This window comes from Nelumbo nucifera, chromosome 5 (genome assembly GCF_055504915.1).
Source record: "Nelumbo nucifera cultivar China Antique chromosome 5, China Antique-T2T, whole genome shotgun sequence".
NCBI lineage: Eukaryota > Viridiplantae > Streptophyta > Magnoliopsida > Proteales > Nelumbonaceae > Nelumbo > Nelumbo nucifera.
In genome coordinates, this window is record NC_142653.1 from 60,819,205 (window position 1) to 60,843,408 (window position 24,204).

At 37.8% G+C, this 24,204-nt stretch overlaps 1 protein-coding gene across 1 annotated transcript in view; it reads right to left on the reverse strand.

The window, feature by feature from the left end:
* LOC104588562 (uncharacterized) overlaps positions 1-24,204 on the reverse strand; it is a 61,896-nt gene that overhangs the window by 17,376 nt on the left and 20,316 nt on the right. The window contains exon 2 of the mRNA XM_010246543.3: positions 15,426-15,566. Coding sequence (XP_010244845.1) covers positions 15,426-15,453 — 28 coding nt within the window. The 5' untranslated portion in view covers positions 15,454-15,566. The remainder of the gene's footprint in view (positions 1-15,425; positions 15,567-24,204) is intronic.

Consider the following 24,204-nt stretch of genomic DNA (forward strand, 5'->3'; position numbering starts at 1 on the left):
GTCTCATAGAATAGAAACTATACATATTTGTATTTGTACTCTTTCCAAACTGAGCCTTAGTGGCAAATCTGGCCCCAGCAATAGAAACAAACAGATAGGGAGGCAGTGGTAGTTACCAGTTCACAAATAGTCAACATGTTGATGGAGGTGCAGGGAAATTGGGACAAAAGATATGTAATTACAGCCAAAGGAAAGGTGAAGAAATGACAGTCTGTACATGACTAGGTGTCTAAATAGATCTAGATCAGAAGCATTACTGCCCTTTTATGAGAACAGAGCTGTTGTAGATACTGGAGAGGAAGAGGTAGGAGTGTTAACGGTGAAAACGGAGGAAGGCCAGGTGATGGTTGAGAGGTGGAACATGTCTTGCAATGAATTAGAGATAGAGAAAGCTGAGTACAGTTGTGAAGGTGATGGGTTTGCCGTTCAATCTCTGGAAGTTATCTTAGAAAAATTGTAGCAGCGCTGGGGGAATTATAGAAGATTATAGCTTCAAAGATTTGTCCACTGTGAAGATTAAGATGTGTGGGATGAAACTAGAGTTGATACCTTGTTCCTGTGATCTGCTGATAGATGGACAGTGGTGGTAACTCTGGCTTGCAATGGGAGTCAAAGCGTCATTGTGCCAGGGCTTTTGAAAGCTTGAAGATGATGGTGAGCTGGAGTTTTGGTTCCCACATGGCAGTAGGAGATTGGGGGAAGAGGAGAGGAAAGAAAATTTAATATTGGAAGGGGAACAGTAGTCTTTTTCAGTTGACCGATAGGAGAAAGATTTGGGACCTAATTGAACAATCTCTGGAAGAGTTGAAGAGGAACGAAATGGAGAGAGATAACGTGACTGATAATGAGGATAGTAAGGAAGATTCAGATCTAGGCTTGAAAGATAGTAGTATGAGCAAAGGGGTAGAAAGAGAGTGCAAAAGAAAAGGAAGAGAACTCGGTGGCAGGTTTTGTGGAGAAACTTGGATGTAAGCTAAAGGATCCAAAAACTGAAAACATCCATAAGGATTAAGAAATCTGAAGGGAAGGTTAGGAAAATAGGAAGCTGAGTGAGGCTGAGAGATTCAAACTGGATGTGGAGGGTGACAGGGAATTCAATGAGATGAAGGGTAGAATAAGAGGGGGCAAAATAATTTGGGTTGATTGAGTGAAGGGGATATAGAAAATGCAGTTCAAAAATGAAGTTGATCAGTTGGAATGTTCAAGGGTTAGGGAGTGCAAAGAAGGGAGTTTTAATAAAGGGTTTACTTAGGAAAGAGAATCCAGATGTTCTTTTTCAAGAATCTAAGAAGTCAATTGATGACAGATGGGCTAAAAGTATTTGGAAGGTTAGGGGTATAAGTTGGGCAATGTCTCCATCATGGGGTTGAGGGATTCCTTGGGAGGATTAGTGGTCATGTGGAAGAAGGATGTGGTGCAAGGAATGGAGGAATTGGTAGAGAAATTCACAATGTTAGTCAAATTTCGACAAGTAGATGATGGCTTTGAATGGGTTTTAACAATCATCTATGGGCCTAATGAAATAGAGTGAGAAATGAGTTTGGGAAGAATTAGAAGATATGTGGGGCTTGTGGGAAGGGTCATGGTGTCGGAGGAGACTTTAATGTAATAAGATTTGTTGAGGAATCCAATAAGGTGAGAAAAAGGATTACCACCAGCATGAGGAATTTTAATGGTTTTATAAATTCTTGTGAGCTGAAGGAGTTGCCCCTATTAAACAACTTTACATGGTCCATTTTGTAGGCAAACCCAATTTGCTTTAAACTTGATAGATTTTTATTTACAATGAATTGGGAGGAACATTGGGGAGTATTAGTCTCGAGGGCTTTACCAAGAATAGCTTATGATCATTGGCCAATCTCTTTATCCAAGGATGATTTAAGGGGAAGGGATCCGACTCTTTTCCAGTTTGAGAATATGTGGCTCTATCACCCAAAATTCAAAGAAAAAATTACGGAGTGGTGGACAGAGAGTAATCCAAAGGTTGATTGGGATGGTATGAAGTTTCATCAGAAGTTAAAAGAGTTGAGAATAAGAATTAAGGATTGGAACATTCAACAATTTGAGAGACTAGAGGGGAAAAAAGCAAGAGGTAATTGATCAAATTGAGTTCATGGACAGTAAAGAAGTTGATGGAACCTTTCGAGAAAGGGATAAATAGGAAAGGACTTTGAGGAAGTTACTAAAAGACATCTTGTTCAAGGAAGAAATAAGTTGGAGACAGAAATCCAGACAGAATTTAGATAAAGGAAGGGGATAGAAATACAAACATCCACGCACTAGCAAACGATAGAAGAAGGAAAGCTTCATTTCTAAATTAGAGATTGAAGGTGAAAAATGGATCAAGAAAGTAAAATTGCTAAAGCTTTTGTGAACCATTTTAAATCGATATTTAAAAAGCCCCTTACTGAGAGGTTTAAATCTGGAAGGGTTGGATTGGCCATAGTTGTCAAGAGATCACAAGACTAGGTTAGAAAGGATGTCTGATCTGGAGGAAATAAAGTGGCTTTCTCAATGGATAGAGCTAAAGCACCAGACGGCACCTTTTCTAATATCATTTATATTGCTTTACCATATTAATGTATGAGTTAATACATTTCATTTATGCAATATATATCAATTATACTTTGTGTTAATGTTTTACCATTGGAATTTAAAAGATCAAAGGGTTTTTAGGAGATAGAAAGAAAGAAAGAAAGAAAGAAAGAAAGAAAGAAAGAGGAAAGAAACAATAGAATTATAAAGAGGTTTTTTTGCTATTATCTCTCTCTAATTAAATAAAATAGAAACTCCATCCTTGATTTTCTATTTTACATTCCATCTTGAATACTTATCATATAAAGTTAATAACCTTCTTTAGCAACTAATTAATATGAAATTGCTCTATTAAATACTTATTATAGTAGTATTATTTTTGAAAATAATGAAATGAATATATGTAAAAGATTTTTATGTTTTAGATGTGATGATTTGCCACATTTTTAGAGGAAAGTTAATGTTCCTAATAAAGAGAATTGCTATTTTTCACTTAATATACATCTTGAATGGTATATGAAACTAGGGAACTAACCAAAAGTTAGCTTTTTATACTATAAAAAGCTATGGATGGGTTTACAATGGCTTTTTACCAAGACTATTGTAGCATCTTAAAAGAGGATATTCTAAGAGTTTTCAATAAGTCTTTTGTAGAGGGTAATAAATCCAAGGCTGAACTCCACATTCATTGCATTGATTTTGAAAAAAGTTGGTCCAAGTCATCCTAAGGATTTTAGACCCATATCAGCTTGGTTAATAACCTGTATAAAATCATTGCTAAGGTGTTGTCACAAAGAATTAAATCAGTACTCCCTTCTATCATCTACCCAAATCAAGTAGATTTTGTTGTGGGTAAGTCAGATCATTAATCATATTCTAATTGCGAATGAAAGTGTGGAGGAAGTGAAAAGAAATGGAACAAACGGTTTAGTTTGTAAGCTTGATTTGGAGAAAGCTTATGAATTGGTGGATTAGGACTTGCTATTGGAGGTAATGAGAAACTACGGGTTTGGAGATAAGTGTGTAAGTATTTATCAAAAAAAAAAAAAGATAAGTGGTGTAAGTGGGTTCAAGGTTGCATAAGTACTTGTCACTATTCAATTTTGGTAAATGGCACAATTGCGGACCACTTTCCAACTATCAGACAAAAAGGGGATCCCCTATCCCCCTTCTTATTCACCTTGGTAGCTGATGAACTTGGTAGCCTAATCCAAAGAGTAGATATCATGGGTCTGGTGAGAGGTTGGAGAGTGGGAAGGGAAAAAGTGCCTATCACTCACCTATAATTTGTTGATGACACCATATTATTTTGTGAGGGAGATAATAGGAGATGGGTGAGAAATTTGAAAGAAATGATCCAAGTGTTTGAGAAGATGTCAAATCTGAAAATTAATTTCAGTAAGAGTTGTGTGGTAGGGATCAATATGAATGAAAGAGAAGCGTCAAAGTTTGCAACTACTTTTCGGTTGTGAAGACTGTGAAGTGTCTCAATGATCATTGAATTACTTGGGATTACCCTTGGGAGGAAACCTGAGAAATGCAAGTTTCTGGTACCCACATTGAATTACTTGGGATTACCCTAGGCACACAAGCAAGGCACATTTTGGGGTATACGCCTCACCCAGGTCCTAGGTGCACCCCTTTCAGAAGGCATGCGCCTGATACACCATATTATTTTCCGAGAACCCCCTATTTGCTGATGTTGTTCATTCATTCATTGCAATAAAATATATTCTTAAAAGGCAATGAAAGTTGTAAAATCATTATTTTTTATGTGAGAAATAAGAATTTCAGAACCTAACATAGACTTGTTCGGGCTTGCCTTGAGGGGCGTGGTACAAAGGCGACTCATAGAATCAAGAATGCAATATGTTTCACATCAATTAGCTACTTAAAGCAATACAATTAAGGGAAAAAAAAAGAGATTGTGGGTTTTACATGCTTGAGAATGCTTTATATGTTTGCTTTTATTTTTAAATTTTCATTTGAATACACTTTACATGTTATGTTTATGTATTTTAATTTTAGATAATAGGTTTTTTAAATCATTTATTTTAAAATTTAAGTTCATATTTTTTATTAACATTATGTATAATATTTTTATTTTTTGCATTTAAAAAAAATGGCATTTTTTGAATTTTTTGACTTTTTTTTATCTTTTAGCTTTTTTTTTGTAATTTTGCACCTTTCTTAAAAAGGCGCACGCCTCACCTTGCGCCTTGCGCCTCAGGCGCAAATTGGCCCTTGCACTTTTTTTGCACCTTGCGCTTTTAAAACACTAGATACCCAATGGTGGACAGATTTATCCAGAGAGCTAAGGAGATAAATATAAGAAAACTCATAATTGAAGGGGACTCGGAGGTGGTGGTAGGGTAGTTGAATAAAGACAACAGTGGGTTATGGAATTACAACAATGAGAGGAGGAAATTTAGGTGGTTGGTTCAAGATATGGAAGTCAAGACCAGTTGGGTGAAAAGATCAGCTAAGTCTTTTGCTGATGGGTTAGCTAAACAAGGGGTGGAGAGGGAGGCAATGTTTTGGGTCCAAGTGTAACTCTTTTTTCTTTTTTTCCTTTCTTGGGGGCTCAAGCTTCAGTTGGAAGATAAGAAAGTTTATCTTCCCCTTTGTAATTATTTTTGTGATTAATTAATGAAATGTGTTATTGATCAAAAGAAAATGGTGGACAGGTTTACAAAACGATTAGCCTCTTGGAAGAGGAATTATCTTTCTTTGGATGGAAGAATTACATTGATCATATCAACTTTGGCCAATTTTCCTATCTACTTCCTTTCTGTGTTCAAGATTCCTGTTGGGATTAGTAGCCAGCTGCCTTGAGAAGTTAATAAAAGATTTCCTGTGGGAACATAGGAAAGAAAGGAAAGATCATAGAGTTAGATGGGAAGTGATAAGCAAAAGGTGGGAGTTTGGTGGCTTAGGGATTGGGAACATCCAAATTAGTAGCATTTGGGTTCCATCCCCCTCAGGTGTCTTTTCTTGTTCTTCCTTTTTCAAAGAGTTAGCCCAGTCCCAACCAGCTTTGGGACATCCTTTCCCAATCTTGAAAATTTGGGGTAGACCAATTCCTCTCAAAGTGGGTGCTTTCTACTGGGAAGCATTCCTAGAAAAGTGTAACACTTGCGACTTACTTCAAAGGAAAAGGCCAAATTGGTGTTTGTCCCCGCATTGGTGCATCCTATGTAAGGAGAATGATGAGAGCTGCTATCACTCATTGGTTTCCTATCCTTTTGTATCAGAAATCTGGTTCTGGTTTTTTTCTCTCTTTGGTTGCAGGCAGTCCTCCCCTCCAAATGTGTAGAGCTTGTCAACATTACATTAGTGAAAGGGTTAAAAAGGAGAGATAAATTTCTATGTTGGACAGTGTGGAAGGAAAGAAATCAAAGAATCTTCCATGAAAAAGAAAGAAACAAGGAAGCCATCACTGAAGAAATTTCTCTTAGGTTGGCTCATTGAAGATTACACAGCAGGAAATATCATTAAGAATTGGAAAGAAGTGGTTTGGTTAGCTCCCTTGAAAACTACCCCTTCTCCAGTTTGGGCTCCTCCAGCCATGGGTTACACTAAATTGAACTTTGATGGAAGAAGTGAAGGAAACCCAGGTCCTTCAGGTATAGGTGGAGCATTCAGGGATGAAGAAGGTCAAATTATTGCCATGTATCCAGGGCCTATTGGATGGGGGGATTCTCTAAAGGCTGAAATACTGGCAGTCTTGGAAGGGATTAAAAGAGCACCGCAGCTGAGTATCAGAAAACTAGTGGTGGAAGGTGACTCTAGGCTGGTTATTAGTTGGCTGCAGAAGGAAGATTTCAGTTTGTGGAAATACTTAAATGAGAAAAAGAAAATTAAGCATCTGCCTCAAAACATGAAAGTTCAGTTTCAATGGACTAAAAGGTGTGCCAATTCTTTGGCAGCCTCTTTGGCCAAGCAAGGGGTGGGAATAGCTATTTTTCTAGGCAGCTTTGTAATATGAAGTAAACTTTCAAGGAGGGTTAAGAGATTTTACCCCTCCCTCCTGTTGTATCCTCCTTTTTAATCTCTTTATTAATAAAAGTTTCCATTATTTATCAAAAAAAAAAATCCAAAAGAGGAATACGGCTTTGCTAGGAAAATGGTTGAGGAAGCTGCCGATGGACAAGGATAAACTGTGGATAAAGGTGATAAATAAGCATCCATGGGCTGGTGGCTGATGGCTAGGATGCGGGAGTTTGGACACAAGAAACTAGTGTGGCGCCTTAGAAAGCATTTCATGCCATCCTTCTGTATTCCCTACCCTTTGTGACGTACAACCTTTGTGTTGGGAATTTAGTAAGATTTTGGGAACATGTGTGGATGGGGGATTCTCTGCTTAAAGATCATTTCCATCTTTATTCTCCCTTTCCAGATACAAAAATGAACATGTTTCCACTTTTCTAGCCTACCCTAGTTTGGGGCCGAAGCTTGATTGGGACTTGGGGTTTAGACAGGGATTAAGAGAATCAAACATGGATACTATCCTGGCCTTGATTCGAATTCTTGAAAAGGTTTTCTTGGACCCCTCTAAATTGGACTCTCAAATTAGGACCCTTTCCTCCTCTAGTTCATTTACTTGTGCATCATTTTTCAAAGCCCTATCTCAACCTTCTTCTAGTCCTAGGCACTCCTTCCCTGTTAAAGAAGTGGGGGAAAGCGGTCCCACCAAGGGTTGGGGCTTTTTGCTAGGAATTATTTTTTGGTACTGGACTCCAAACTGATGTACTCTTTGTAAAGCCAATGGTGAGTCTTGTTACCACTTACTAAATACTAATCTCCTGCCCTTTTGTTTCTTCTATTTAGGATTGGTTTTCTTTCTCTATTTGGTTGCAGGTGGTCCCCTCCAAATCTACAAAGCCTGTTTGACTCTTCTACTGGTAGCTAGACAAAGAAGAGGAGAAGAATATTGTGGAGATGTACCAGAGCAACGGTTTGCTAGACAATTTGGGAGGAAAAATTATGGCATTGATGGAGGGTGTAAAGAGGGCTAAGGAGCTAAATGTCAATAGATTGATAATTGAAGGAGACTCTAAAGTGGTAATAGGCTGGTTAGGAAAGGTAGATGATGGCATCTGGACTTACATGAATGAACAAAGACTTTTAAAGTGGCTGACTCAGGGTTTGGAGGGGAGACTACAGTGGATAAAAAGAAGTGCCAATTCATTTGCAGAGGCACTTGTCAAACAAGGGATGGGAAGGAATCAGTTGCTTTGGGCTACATTGTAATATTATATCTTTCTGGGTGAGAGTTAAGACATTTTACCTCTCCCCTCCCTTGTACTTGATTCATATTTTTAAGGAAAATTTATGTTATTGCAAAAAAAAATGGTTAAAGTACTTGAGATTCGAGAAGAAGAAGAAGAGTTTGTCGAAGAAATCAGATGTGTTACTGTTCACACCTGAAGAGCCTTTCTTAACATTTTAAGAAAGTTACAAATGGGCCCTTGAATAGGCACCCAAATACAAAAAAGGACGAAAGGACATAAATGCTCTTACATTCTCAACGTCATGCCCAGCTTGTTCAAATTGTTGTCAAGCTTTGATTTGGAAACACCTTTAGTTGGACAATCGGCCAATTTATCTTCAGACCTCACAAAAGGTAAACAAATCACTCCACTGGAAACTCTTTCTCTAATGAAATGTCGATCAACCTCTATATGCTTTGTACGGTCATGTTGAACAGGCTTGTGGGCTATGTTTATGGCTGCTTGATTATCACAATATAATATCATTGGAGTATCAATCTACACTCCCATTTCTGTCAACAAGTTCTTTAGCCATAACAATTCGAAAACTCCATGAGCCATAGCTTTGTACTACCTCTACACTAGATCGAGCCACAACTGATTGTTTCTTACTTCTCCAAGATACAACATTACCACCCACCAAGGTACAATAGCCAGAAGTAGACCGCCTATCATCAATAGAACCTACCTAGTCAGCATCAGAATAAGCCTCTACCTTGAGATGCCCATGATTAGAATACAATATCCCTTTTCCTGGACATCCTTTTAAATAGGCTAGTATTCTATTCACTGCTTGCATATGAGATAATTCAGGCTTGTGCATATATTGGCTAACCACACTCACAACAAATGATATATATGGTCTAATCGAACACAAGTAGAGAAGGTGACCGACTTTGTCAGGAAGGACATCTCCATCATCAACTCCCAACTTATGATTGGGATCAGTTGGAGTTTCAACTGGTTTACAATCCAATTTCCCTACTTCCTGAAGCAAATCAAGGACATATTTCCTCTGAGAAATATAAATGCCCCTCTTTGACCTTGCGACCTCAATCCCTAGGAAATACCGAAAATATCTAGGATGTTTAATTTCAAATTCATTAGCAAGAAAAGACTTTAGTTCAGCAATTCTAGAAATATCATTCCTTGTGATAACAATGTCATCAACATATACTATCAACATAGTCACTTTTCCATTCGCTCTCATGATAAACAAGGTATGGTCGACTTGAGATTAAGAAAAGCCAATTTTTAAGATAGCTTTTCTGAATCTATCAAATCAAGCTCTAGGGGACTGCTTAAGGCCATAAAGGGATTTCTTCAAACGACAAACCTTTCCTTCACTTCCAGGGATGTTCACTCCAAGAGGAAGTTCCATGTAAACTTCTTCCTGAAGGTCTCCATTAAGGAATGCATTCTTAACATCCATTTGATACAAGGGAATTCCTTATGTCAAATTTGATGCTTGTGCAAGAAATAAGGTCTTATTTTGGGAAGATGCCTGGGTTCGAGACACTCCCCTTAATGAAAGGTTCCTTTTTATTTATTCACTCTCTAAAAATAAAATAAAAGTGATCTCTTCGGTCTTTACTGATAACTCTTGGAACTTGGGTTTGAGGAGAGGCCTAAGAGAGTCGAAAATGACAATGGTGGATGAATTAATTAAACTTCTAGGGTCAACTTACCTGGATCAATCTTGTGTGGACAATAGAATTTGGAAACCTTCCCTTTCTGGTGTGTTCACTTGCTCTTCATTTTTTGATATCCTCTTTCAATAATCAAACCCTGTAAGGAGCTTTCCTTCAAAGGAGATTTGGTATCAGCCTATACCCCCAAAAGTTCAGGCTTTTTGTTGGGAAGTGGTTATCCAAAAAATCAATACTCTAGATTTGTTGCAAAGAAAAAGGCCAAATGTTTGCCTATCACCCCATGTTTGTAACCTCTACTTGGGATCTGGTGAGATGATCACACACCTATTGATTTCTTGTCCATTTGTATGCTTTATTTGGACTTGGCTCTCTTCTATCTTTGGTTGTAGATGGACACCTCCCCCAGATGTGGCAAGCCTCTTTGACCCAAGCTTTTTCAGGCAACTGAAGAGGCGTGGAAGATTAATGTGGAGAGCCACAAGAGCAGCTATCTTATGGTTAGTTTGTGAAGAAAGGAATAATAGAATCTTTAAAGGCGTGGAGAAGTCCAAGGAGGCAATTGTAGAAAGGATAATTATTATGACTATTCATTGGTTGAAAACTTTGGACTTGTTTAAAGACTTCTCAGCTGAAGACATTTACAGGAATTGGGAAGTGGTGGCTTCTACAACTTCCATGAAACCTATTGTGCAGGAATTGTGGTCCCCACCAACACAACAAAGAGTGAAATTGAATTTTGATGGGAGTTCAAGAGGTAGCCCGGGCCCTTTAGGTATAGGAGGAGTTTTCAGAGATGAAAATGGCAGAATTGTGGCTTTGTTTTCAGGACTAATAGGAGTGGGGGACTCATTGAGAGCGGAGGTGATGGCCTTGCTTCAAGGTGTAAGAGATGCAAAACAATTGGGGTTACTCCAAATTGAGATTGAGGGAGACTCTAAATTGTTGATCAAGTGGCTGCAATCCGGTAAGTTGGGAGCCTAGATTTATAGACAGCCCATAAGGGAAATCCACAATACAACAAGGGAGATCGGTGCATGCTTCAAATGTACAAGGAGATCAGATAATGGTTTAGCTGACACGTTGGCTAAACAAGGGACTATGAGGGAGAGTATGTTTTGGGCAGTTTTGTAAGAAAGATAACTGGGGCTCAACACCTACTTAGGGGTTGACAGTTGTACTTAAATCTGGAAAGTTATTTTAAAGTTATTTAATGAAGTTACCTTTTCCAATCAAAAAAAAGGGCCAAGAATAATGAGCAGCAAGAGATATGACAACTCGAATTGAATTCATCTTGGCTACTGGAGCAAAGGTTTCCTAATAATCAATGTCGTAAGATTGAGTGTACCCTTTTGCCACAAGTCAAGCTTTATACCTTTCAATTGAGCCATCAGCTTTATGCTTCACTATGTAAACCCACTTACATCCAACAGGAACCTTGCCCACTGGAAGAGAAACAATTTCCCATGTCTGATTTTTCTCAAGCGCCTCCATTTCCTAGTTCATAGCATCCATCCAATGAGGGAACTGCACTGCCTCAGTAACATTGTGAGGGATAAAAACATAAGCAATGGAAGAGAAATAGGCACAATAAGAGGGAGATATGGTATTATAAGAGACATAATTTGAGATAGGATATTTAGCACATGTCCTTTTTGCTTTGCGAACCGCAATAGGAAGGTTAAGGTCAGAAACTACACTAGGAGGCTTAGTAACAGGTTCACCGCAAGTATCAGAAACAAGAAGAGGTTCAAAATCCAGATTACCTAAGTCTGGGAAGTCAGATTGTAATGGAGATTCGATCTATGGAGTCCTCTTTTTTCGTCTAACGAACCACTGGTGCCAAGACCAAGGAATAAGAGGAGGCACAGGAGGAGTATTACTACCACCACAAGGAGGAAGAGAAGAAGGAGAAGGATGGACAATACCAGTTACAGCTAGAGCAGGAATCGGCATACAAAAAGGAGTCCAATCTTCACTAGCATTCTCCCCCTAAAGAGAAGGACGAGAAGAGAAAAAGAAGGGAGTAGATTCAAAGAATGTAACATCTTTGGGCACATACCTTTTTCCAGAGCAAGGGTCATCACAACGGTACCCTTTTTGGACTGAAGAATATCCCAAGAAGACACACTTAATAGACTTTGGATCAAATTTCAACCTAGAAGGACTCATATCACGGACAAAACAGACGCACCCAAAGACCTTAGGAGGAAGATGGAAGGTATCCTCATAAGGAAAAAGAGGTTGATGAGGAGACTGGAGGTGAAGGGTCCGCAAAGGAAGTCTATTAATAAGATATATAGCTATTTGTACAGCATCCCCCTAAAACCGAGTTGGGACATGTGTCTGAAATAACAATCCCCTTGCAACTTCAACCACATGTTTGTTTTTCCTCTCTGATACCCCATTTTGTTGGGGGGTATGAGGACATAAACTTTGGTGTATTGCTCCTTTCTCTTTAAGGAAAGTTTGTAGGTGCTTCTCAAAGTATTCCTTGGCATTGTCAAATCTAATAAATTTAATCATCTTTTCAAATTGTGTCTCCACCATATTAAAAAAGCCTTTTATAATTGAAGGAACATCTCGGCTCTTCATCAAATACAGCCAGGTATATTGCGAGTAATCATCAACAAAGAGAATAAAATATTTATAACCACCCATACATAGAATAGAATAAGGTCCCCAAACATCAATATGTATTAAATGGAAAGAAATACTACTTCTCTTGTTACTTGCAAAATACGTGGTTCTACATTGCTTTGATAATTGACAGACTTCACATTGTAGACCAGAACTAGACAATGACTCAAATAGACTAGGAAACAAAAACTTCAATGAACCAAAAGACACATGCCCAAGACGGCGATGCCACAATTTCAATTGACTTAGTTTTTCATCATGACAGGACTCAGACTGACACATTAACCCAAACTTTGGAGACTGATCAAGAAGATAAACTCCATCGGCTTCATGTCCACTGCCAATCATCGTTCCCGTACTCAAATCCTGAGAGACACAATAAAATGGAAAGAATGTTACAGAACAATGTCCTTAGAGAATAGAAGCCAATCATCGGCTTCTAGTCGTGTTCTTCGCTTGAGAATAAGTTGAAGTTAGCCTATCCCAAATGTCCTTAGCTGTTGGAAGGAACATACAGTTGCGGGCAATGTGAGGCTGCATAGAGCATACCAGCCATGACATAACCAGCAAATTATCCTGCTCCCATTTGGAATAATTTGGATCTTCAGGCTTCGGCTTAGCTTCCTTACTGGTAATAAACCCAAGCTTACCTCTTCCTCCAATTGTGAGCTTAGCTAATTGAGACCATTCAAGAAAATTTGTTCTATTAAGTTATACAGTAGTAATTTGCCATCCAACACTGTCATTACTTCCCGGGAGGACATAGGTAGGTACGTACACATCCTTGTGTGAATCCATTGACCACTACCCCTCTAAAAACACTTTTCTCACCAACACCACAATCTCCCAATGCTAGTTGAACACCCAAACACCTTTCCTTGAAGGTTAAACACGAGCTACAACAATAAACAAAAGAAAAGGTGTTGGCAGCAAAATAGAGGAAGAAAAAAAAATCCCAAAAAAAAATTTAAGGCTCCAAAAAATCTGACTGCTTCCTGTAATCTCAGAAAATTACCACACTTCAAACGCAAGTGGGTTTAACAACAACCAGACCACCATACAAGCATGCAAGCCCTAAAGTCCAAATCTATAATTTTCGTCAATTTTCATCTAAAAAATCCAAGAAAAATGTAAAAGAGCTTCAAACCTCCATGAAATGTATATCAAAATTCCTCTAAAAATGAGGCACATCAAGGGGTGTCAAAACCGCAAATGAACGCCACCAATTGTACGAACTTCTGACGTCAACCGGCAGCATGCTAAAGTCAACAGGTTCGTCTATGAGTCATGACCAGCGGCAGATGCTATCCTTGATCTTCCGATGTTCTGATACCAAGTTAAAGTACTTGAGATTCGAGAAGAAGAAGAAGAAGAGTTTGTCGAAGAAATTAGATGTGTTACTGTTCACACCTGAAGAGCCTTTCTTAACATTTTAAGGAAATTACAAATGGGCCCTTGAATAGGCACCCAAATACAAAAAAGGACAAAAGGACATAAATGCCCTTACATTCTCAACGGTTAACGTTAATTGGGTCATTCACTTTGGTGATTTAATTATTTACTTTGTGCTTAATTGAGTAGTACCTTAAGAATCTTCTATGCATTTTGGATTTTTGTCTAGGTCATTTGGATATGAAGGAAGTCAGTCTTTAGCTTGATAGAATTTATGTTATATCTAATTTTTTATTTCATCTGGTTGTATGGAATTAGATTATAAGTAGGTAACAAAAAGAGAAACGAACATTATGTCATTTCTTGTAGCAAGTAGGTGACAACATGATATGCTAACAAACAGATGACAAACAAGTCGAGTAGGTGATACACGCAAGGTATAACTGAAAGACAAAACAAGCAACTGATGGAAGCTATTTGCTTATGCAGGATTTTCTCAGTCAAAGGGATGACTAAAAGACAAAATCCATGGTTTTTACCCAATTAGCCATTTTGATCTTAATGCCTTCTACAATGTCCTCTAAACGCCTGGACTTTTCTTTGAACAATCTTTCATTTCTTTCTTCCCATAGTGTCCAAATAGTTGCTGCCCCGGCTGTCTTCCATAGTAATCTTCCTCTCTTTACGCTTGTCTAAAGAAACTTGGGCTAAACAACATAGTGAAATCTTGTGGTGGGGGGTAGGGGTGATCATTTCAGCCCGGCCCGCACAAGCCCGGCCCGGAAATTTTGGGCTTGGGCCAGGGTTTTGTGCTCAGGCCCAGCCCGGACCTGGGCCCACATCAGACCCGCAAATTTTAGGGCCAGGCTTGGGCTTAATACTTCAAGCCCGGCCCGGCCCGTATATATTTAAACTTACACATTTTGTGTATAATGTATACATATGCATACATGTTATTTTACATTATATTATATATTTTATATATAAATATTATAACATGACATGTATGCTTTATATTATATGTAATATTTTATATTAGATAATGTATAAAATAAGTTTATATGGATGTTACGACATTTAATATATATATATGTAATGTTTTATATATGAGTGACATTGGCCCGGAACCAGGCCCGGCCCGGCCCAGGCCCGTATAGACCTGGGCTAGGGCTTATGTTTCAGGCCCGGAACCCCGAACCCGGGCCTAAGCTATAGCCCTTATCATAAGTGCAAAGCCCGGCCCATGATCACCCTACTAGCGGGGGGGGGGGGGGGGGGGGGGGGGGGGGGGGGGGGGGGGATGAAGGTGATCAGGCAAGCATTCATTTCCAAATAATTTACAAGTCTCATGTATAAACACTTTGAATCCCACTATAAGTAGATCACCAGTGAAATTGATTTTGTAGTATGAGAAAGTATTTTGTAGAAAGGGATATATTTTGTATATAAGCTGATAGTGCCAATCAATATACTAAAACATCCTATATCAGGTAGTTACACACTTGAGGGAAACTCTCCCTTTTATTATATAATCATCACTTCATCTATCAAAACATCGTCTGACATTACAGAGGACCCCCACTTGTCCAATTGCTTCTCCTATTGTCTTTTGTCTTGGGTTCTAGTGCACTTTCGAAATCTGCTGTTGACCTTTTCCCCTCTTTTTTCAATAAATTCTTTACTTACAAAAAAACCCATTGCATTATAAGAATAGTATATCAAATAGTTGGCTGAAAATATGTCGTTTCTATATGACTAACAGACTTAGTATTCTGGCTTCTAGGCTGCATAAGGCCTCACCAGAAGGGGGGCCAAGGCACTTGGATCACCTTGACAACCCAATATGTAACAACCTGTACTGGCATATAGTTTAACAAATCAACACCATTATCACAATCACTAACTAATAAAAACATTGTTGAAAACAGAATGCTACCTGAAAGAGATGATGGCATCCTGGCCATGGGAGAGCCACTACTAACAAAAGGTCAGAGATAATTTGGTGGTGCCTGCCTAACGTTGCCCCACTTTTTTGTAACCAGAAAAAGGCTGAAATAGGACTTGTGTCAAAATCAAACTGCATCAGAAAAAGAAAAGAAAAAACAACATAAGTTAAATGGACAACATGTTAATGCAGTTATATACATCCCCGTATATGTCAATCAAAAAAAAAAAAAAAAAACACTTTGATACCCCCAACATTATTATTTCCTTTCTAGCTCATCACATGCCCATCATTGTTTCAAAACAAAAAGAAACTTACATCCTTGATTCTGTTTCATAACATATTCTTGCATATAACTGAAGCTTTTTAACACAACAAATCTATTCTTTTATCTTCTTTTATTTCTTTATTTCCTCAGCATGTGTTCATACATTTAATAATCAAAAACCTTTTCCCAGGAAAGCATGAAAAGGTAAGTCTGCTTCTGTCTCAGACTGTGGAGATGTAAAGTAAACAAGATTCCTCCATGTCATTAATGATGGATGTAGTACCTTGTCTGCCAGTGTTGGCAAGGGTGACTTTGTTTTTAGGTAGCAAATACCTAATCATTCAAAAAGCCTCAAGGCAAAGATAAGCCACTAGCTTTATTGAAACAAGACAAGAAATTATTAAAAGAAAAAGGAAATTTACAAAAATACATGACAAGTGTGTGGAATTTCATTTAAATGCCCAAAACCGCTCAACTAAAATGAGCTAATATGATGAACATCAATCATGAGAAAAAGAGATGCTACATAATTTAAACATCATTTTATAACCAAGTACCATTTTGGTAGAGATTCAACATAACCGTTAGGCTCAGTTTGGAACGAGTACAAATACAAATATGTACAGATTATGAACTGAGCCTTTAAGAATGAACAACTGAAAGCATTTTCCAACCTGAAATAGCTAATAATTAACATTAGCATTATCAACAAGTACCAAAATCCAAATAACCACAACAAGTAAAACTCTAGAAACATCTAACAACAATGTCAAGTCCACATTCTACACAAATCTATACTATATATAAAAGTGTGGATGCATAGTGAAAGTTTATTTTTTTTTGAATTAAAATTACCCTCTATTTCTTTGTCTAAGAAAGGGTATAAAAGTCATTTTATTATAATTTTAATGCCAACTTTTATGGATACTAAAGTGCCCATATTTGTGTATTTAATCCATCTCTAATTGGAAGGGTTGAAAATGTAACTTCAGTCATTACTTTCTACCTCATTTAATCCCCTCTCATTAACTCTTATTTTTTGCTAATAAATGCTACTAATTAGATCTATGTCAATATTTTTAACAATATAAACCTATATATTTTAAACTAACTCAAAAACAAAACCATTCTTGGCGTTAAAAAAAAAAACATTCTTTATCCAAGTGGTGGCTAAGCAATTCAACCATCCAAATCAAATTTGATCAACCTATGAAGTCATAGTTAGGTAATAAAATATTTAAAATAGAAATAAATAAAATTAAAATTAAAAAATGTCAAAAAAAAATAGACATGTTTAAGATATTTTTATTCATCCAATTAAAAAAAATAAGTGTAATAAACAAGAATTATTTTTATTTATGATGAAAATGATATATATAATTTATAACTGACCAAAAATTAAATTATTTTACCATTTGGCAAAGATCACTAATTCAACTTTTGGGTCAAATGTGTTAAACTTTATTGTCATAAATAAATAATAAAATGTAAAAATACAAAAATGAAAAAATACATAAATTTTGTAGAAAAAAAAAACATTAGGCACATGTATAATATCAAATATTTATCATATTAAACAAAAAGAAAGTGTGGCATATCAGAATTATATCTACACAAAAATACAAAAAAAAAAGAGATTGAATTAAATTGTGGAACTTTCTTTTAACTAAAATACTCATTTTTGAATTTAGTCTCTATTTAATTGTGACGTTTAAATTGTAAATTGAACAACTACTTTTCACCTCATTCAATTCCCTCTATTTAAATCTTACATTTTCTTGATAAATTAACAAAGAAAGATGCACTAAAAAAATAAAACATTACAAAAAGAAGAGTCTAGCCAAACAGGCAGGCCTTTCAATGATACTTGAAGCTTCACAACTCAATCCGATTATCACATATTTGGATAAGGTGTTTATGTAATCAGATTTGGATTGGCAATCTTCATTCAATTAATAATTAAAAACAAAAAATAAAAAATACATTAAATTTATAGACAATTTTGGATACATTATTACATTATTATCATCATCTAGAATTGCCACGTGCAAAGCATGTGCACACTTACTAGTATATAACAAGAGAGACAAACCATCGATTATATAATATTACAAATAAACTAGGAGGTGGGGTTACAAGTCCCTTTATTTTTTAGTGAATCATTGAATATTCTCTATTCTAGCAACAATAAACAGAGGTTACTCAGCAGACAAATGAATTCCCCATCGAAAAAAGGAAAGATCCAAGTTTCCCATTTTACTACTATATACACTTTATATCAATAAGGACAAAAAGAAAGAAAAAATAGGGACAAGGTCCTTGTTTCATTTAAGAATAAGGAGAAAACCGGAGTACCTTACCCTAGAGACATCATCAAATTGCAGAAGGACAACTTCACAACATTTACTTCTCGCAACCAGCAGTTGGCTAGGGTTTGTCTTGAAGCAAAGTAGGAATGGCAACGGGGCAGGTACGGGGGCGGAGCACCCCCTCCCTGTGGCTAAAATCCCCTAACCCATCCCCGGTATCGAGGTAAAGATTCAACCCCCATCCCCGACCCCACCGGGTATAGGGAATCCCCGACATATCCCCACCTCGCAACCATTGAACTTTGGGACGAGTAATCTCCGACTGCCCTGTTGACTAGAACTTGTAATTCAGGATGGAAATTGGAATTAACTGGAATAGGATTTCATTCCCAAATCAGGGAGAGTGAATAGCACCTCAAATGAGGAAATGCCATTCCATAATTCTAATTCTAGACCTCTATTAATTACCACAAACTAAATGGGAAGTGAACTATTTTTTTATTCTTTGATGAAATTAATAACTTTATCTTAGAATCGATAATAAAGCCAGGATTTAAAAATTCTAATCATTGTTCCTTTGTGTCAATTACTAGTCATATTCTCATATGTAGAAGCAAAATAGAACCATCTTTTCTCATTCCTTTTAAGAAAACGGAGAGTGGAAACTCTGATGTTTAATCTTTGGGTCTACTCAGTAATCTCTAACCTCTCAAATGAGAAACACAATTACAGAGAATCAAATGAGAAACACAATTACAGAGAATACATACCACAAAGAACGATTGAAGAGTAAAAGGAGAAACACAGTTACAGAGAATCAAATGAGAGGGAAAAACAAAGAACACCAGAATGGAGTCACCGGTCTCACTACTGCTACAGCGTCCAGCAATCAGGGGGTGAACTGAGAGAGGGAGAACGGAGCCAAAAGTGCAAACTACAAAACCGTCCCCAGCGGTATGTGGGCGAATTGTGATCTGCAAAGACCGAAGAAGAAGAGGCAAAGACGAACCAAAAATCTGAAACTGCCGAACTAGAAGTGTCGAAGTGAGAAGAGAAACCAAAAGTTCCAAACGCCAAAACCTAACTCATATTATATGAGAAAGGAATTATTGTAATTTACAACCGGGTTCAGGGCAGATGCAGGGATTTATATGCAGACCCTATCCCCGCCCTGTCCGGTCTGGGGCAAAAGAAAAATCACCAAACCCAACCTATTCCCATTTATGATTAGGAAAATTCGCCCCGTTCGGAGCGGGTCGGATCAAGGACCATGTTTTGTGGGGAAAATACACCCCTAAAGAAAAGATGGGTGGAGTTGATTGTTTGTTCACTTTTCACTCTCACTTGATCCCTCTCACTTACTCTCGGAATCTACATCTATGTATACGAGAAGAAGTGCACAGAAACAAGGGGCCTCCCACCATAGCATTCACAAGGAGCATGCTCCCTCTCACTTCCTTACACGTGAGCCTAGAAAGGCAATTATGCCTATAATCGAATTGGACTCGGATCGAATATACATGAATCCAAGTTCGAATTGAAAATATAAACTTTATCCAAATTTGATCTGAACCCCAATCAGATGCATGAGAGATTAATCTGACTTCAAGTTCTATCGGATATAGTAGAGTAGTGGCTCATCCAAAACTGACATGCAAACAAATAAAAGAATGAGAAGAAAAACGAAAGTACCAAAACCAAGCCCATGAAATGCAAAGTATCTAACAAAACCAAATCCGGTAAATCCTTCTCAGATTTGGATGTTAAATTTTCATCCTAATAAATAGATTAGATGTGGGTTTAACACTATCCGATCCGATTAATATGTAATTATATAAAGTTTATAGTAGATTAATTTAATATTTATATGCACATATATTTATTATATATAACTTAAAAGTAATTAAGTTTTTAAATTTTTGTGAATAATTCGATTAACCCTAGTTCAGTTCTAGGTATGAAATAAGTAAGAAGAAGAAGAAGAAGACGAAGAAGAGAGAGAGAGAGGAGAAAAGAAGGAAAAAGGGTTAGGCCTATGAAGAAGAAAAGTCACCTCTCTCAGTCGACCCACTTTGTATTTATACTCTTTGTATTAGATTACAAAAGACAGAGTTGTCCCTCATAAATATGGGACACACAACTTAAACCCAGACAAAATAAACAACTTAACCTTAATTAGAAAAACAAAAGACTTAACTACCCTTGTACTGTCAATTCTAACACTCCCCCTCAAGCTAGAGAGTATATATCATATAGTCCCAACTTGTCACATATGTAATCCACTCTTCCCCGACTCAACCCTTTTGTAAACAAATCTGCCCACTTGTTTCCCGAACTCACATGAGCTGTATTTTTCACTCCATTGATCACCTTTTCTCTTACAAAGTGGCAATCAACTTCAATATGCTTTGTTTTGTCATGAAAGACTAGATTAGAAGAAATGTGGACAGCAACTTGATTATTGCAATACAACCCCATGGGTCTGTCAATTGAGAACCCCATTTCCTACAAAAGATTTTTCAGCCACACTAGTTCACATGTCTATGAACCATAGCCCTGTACTCAGCTTCTGCACTTCTTCTTGCCACCACTGTTTGTTTCTTGCTCTTCTAAGTTACCAGATTGCCACCAAGGAAGGTACAATACCCTATAGTGGATCTCTAGTCAGACACAGATCCAGCCCAATCAGCATCTGTATACCCCTCTATTTCAAGAGTTCCTCCACTCTTGTATACCAACCCACAACCTAGAACTCCCTTTAAGCACCTAACTATTCTTAGAACTGCTTCCCAATGCAGAACTCGAGGATGTTGCATAAACTGACTCACCATGCTTACAGCAAATGATATATCTGACCAATTAATAGTCTAAGTAGTTCAATTTACCCACCAACCTGTTGTACCTTCCAGGATCATCAATACTCAACATTCGGTTCCATGGGTGTTTCAGCTGATTTGGCACCCAACAACCCTGTTTCTTCAAGTAAATTAAGGACATACTTCCTTTGGCACAAGTTAATTCCATGGCTTGACCTTGCAACTTCTATTCCCAGGAAATATTTCAGCTTACCCAAATCTTTTGTGCAGAAGTGATCCTATAGAAAGTTTTCCAAGTTGTCAATCCCATTGTTGTCACTACCAATTATGACAATATCATCCACATACACCATTAACAAGATTTTCTCACCTTCTGATTCACGACTAAACACAGAATGATCTACTTGACATTGTTTCATGCCAAAGTTCTTCACTACTTCACTGAATCTGCCAAACAACGCACTTGGAGATTGTTTCAATCCATAAATCGCCTTCTTAAGTCTGCAAACTTTACCATCCTCCCCTTAAGCAACAAACTCTGGTGATTGCTCCATCCCTCCTCAACTAGATCACCATGTAACAAAGCATTTTTTATGTCAAGCTGAAAGAGGGGCCAATCATACATTGTTGCTAAAGAAATCAACACCCAAACTTAACTAATCTTAGCCACAGGAGAAAATGTCTTCGTATAGTCAACACCATATAACTAAGAATAGCATTTGACCACTAACCTAACTTTCAACCGTTCCACACTACCATCTAGAAGATATTTCACTATGTAGACCCACTTACATCCAACGACATGCTTACCGAAGGAATAGTGGTAAGTTCCCATGTGTGATTGTGTGTCAATGCAAACAATTCCTCTTCCATTGCTTGGCCCCGCCCTAGAGAAGTGATGGCTTCTTGGACAGTCATAGGAATGGAAACAAATGATAACAAGATTATAAAATGCCGATGGGAAGTGGAAAGGTGAGCAATAGAAACATAATGAGAAATAGGATGAGATGTACATCTACGTTTAGCTTTCCGCAATGCAATAAGAAGATCAAGGTCAAAAGGAGGAGGTGCAACTACAAGATCCGTCAACGAGGGCTGAACTAAAGGAGGGGTCAATGCTCTTCTGTAAGTATACACTTGTGTGATTGGTGGCCTCTCAGTATTTAACCTGCACTGGAAAAGACAACGACTGAGATAGAACAAGAACCATAGGAAGAGGGTCATCAACTAGAACTAGAAGTGGAAACATAGGAATAAGAGAGACGTCAACATTCGAGAAGAATGGAACCGACTCAAAGAAAGTGACATTAGAACACACAAAGGACCAAAGAGAACTAGGGATATAAAACTTATACCCTTTCTGGGTTCTAAAGTAGCCAAGGAAGATGCATTTTGTAGCACGTGCATCTAACTTGTCCAATCCAGGCCCTAAATTCTGAACAAAACAAACACAACCAAAGACTCTAGCAGTAAGAGAAAATGGAGAAAGAGTAGGGAACAAGATTGAGAAAGGAGATTGACTTCCATGGATGGACACGGGCATTCGATTGATGAGAAAACATGATGTAAGGACAGCATCACTCCAAAAACACTTTGGAACATTCATATCAAGCATAATAGACCGAGCAGTTTCAAGTAAGTGTCGGTTTTTCCATTCATCCACGCCATTCTCTTGTGGGGTATAAGAACAAGAAGTTTGGTGAATTACCCCATGGTGCTCTAAGTATTGTTGAAATAGTGTTGAGGTGTACTCTTTTGCATTATCCGAGCAAAGAATTTTAATATGAATTCCAAATTGGGTACAAATTTCAGCATAAAACTTATGAAATATAGAGAACAATTCACTTTTATCTTTCATAAGATAGAGTCATGTCATCCTTGAAATGTCATCAACAAAAATTACAAAACACTTATAACCATTGTATGACACTACTTTGTTTGGACCCCAAACATCTAAATGGACTAAAGAGAAATGACTCAAAACACAACTAACAACTCTAGGACTAAAAGAGACTCAATGGTGTTTCCCAACCTGACAGACTCAATTCAACGATGGAAAACGATTTAAAGACGGGATCAATAACTTCAAGGCCTTGAGAGATGGATGACCAAGTTTGTAATGCCGCTGGAGAGTAAGAGAGGACTAAAGAGCTACTTTCGGACCACCACCATCAAGATAATACAACCCACCTACCTCATGCCCTCCACCAATCTTCATCCCCGTCTTGAGATCCTAAAACATACAAAAAGAGGGATAAAAGGTTATAGAACAATTAAGTGGCTTGGTTAATCTACTAACAAACATAAGATTAAAAGGGAACTTTGGTACATATAAGACAGAAGATAAAGATAAGGAGATAAGATCATCACCAACACCACAAATGGGAGAGGTAGAACCATTAGCAAGGGTAACTGTTTAGGATGTAGAAGACTGAGAAAGTGAAGAAACACATCTGGAGTCCCAGTCATATGATTAGAGGCTCCAGAGTCAATAATCCAGTGTGAGGGTTTGGAAGCCAAGCAAGCCATACTTGAATGTGCAAGAGTAGTTGTGTTATGCTGAGAGGATATCTGAAAAAACTTCTCATACACCTCATGTGGGACACTCACCATTTCCTTCCCAGAAGCACCAGTAGATGTGGAGGGGGTTTGACCAGCCTGCTGGTTCTCACTAACTGTACCACCACCACTAGTCATAGTGTGATTAGCCCAAATGTTGGGTGGACCATGTAAATTATAACTTAAGTTAACAGTATGTGCATCTCCTAGTACCAGTACTTCTTCCTCTACCACAACCCCCCTGAATCTCAACCTCCACTGCGGCCACCAGTACGATTAAACATAGGACCACCTCGGGTCCCTAGAAATCCACCACCACCTCTATTTCCACAACCTCCCCCTCTTGTCACCACAAAACCATACCTGCCCAAGAGAGAGGAAGACTCCGTAGGGTTAATAGAAATCCTCCAAAGTCGGGCAAGCACTTCCACAAGAGAGGGGAGAGCAGATCTACCCAATATTGGTGCTCAAACAGGTTCATATTTAGGTTTTAAACCCACTAAAAACCTTGTCAGATCAAGTTGCTCTTGTTGTTGCTGCTGAATTTGAACATCTGGAGTCGGAGGGTGATACACATTAAGCTCATTATGAAGGTTTCTCATGCTTGCATAGTATTCTTCTAATCTTTGATTACCCTACTTCAAGTTAAAGTACTCCTGGTAAAGTTTGTACACTCTAGTGGTATCATCTTGGCCAGAATAGAGTTTCTTAGCATGGTCCCAGATTTTCTTAGTTATATCCAAGAACATAAAGTTCACACTAATTTTAGGTTCCATGCTATTCCACAACTAGATCATCATCTGTGCATCCTCCTGTTC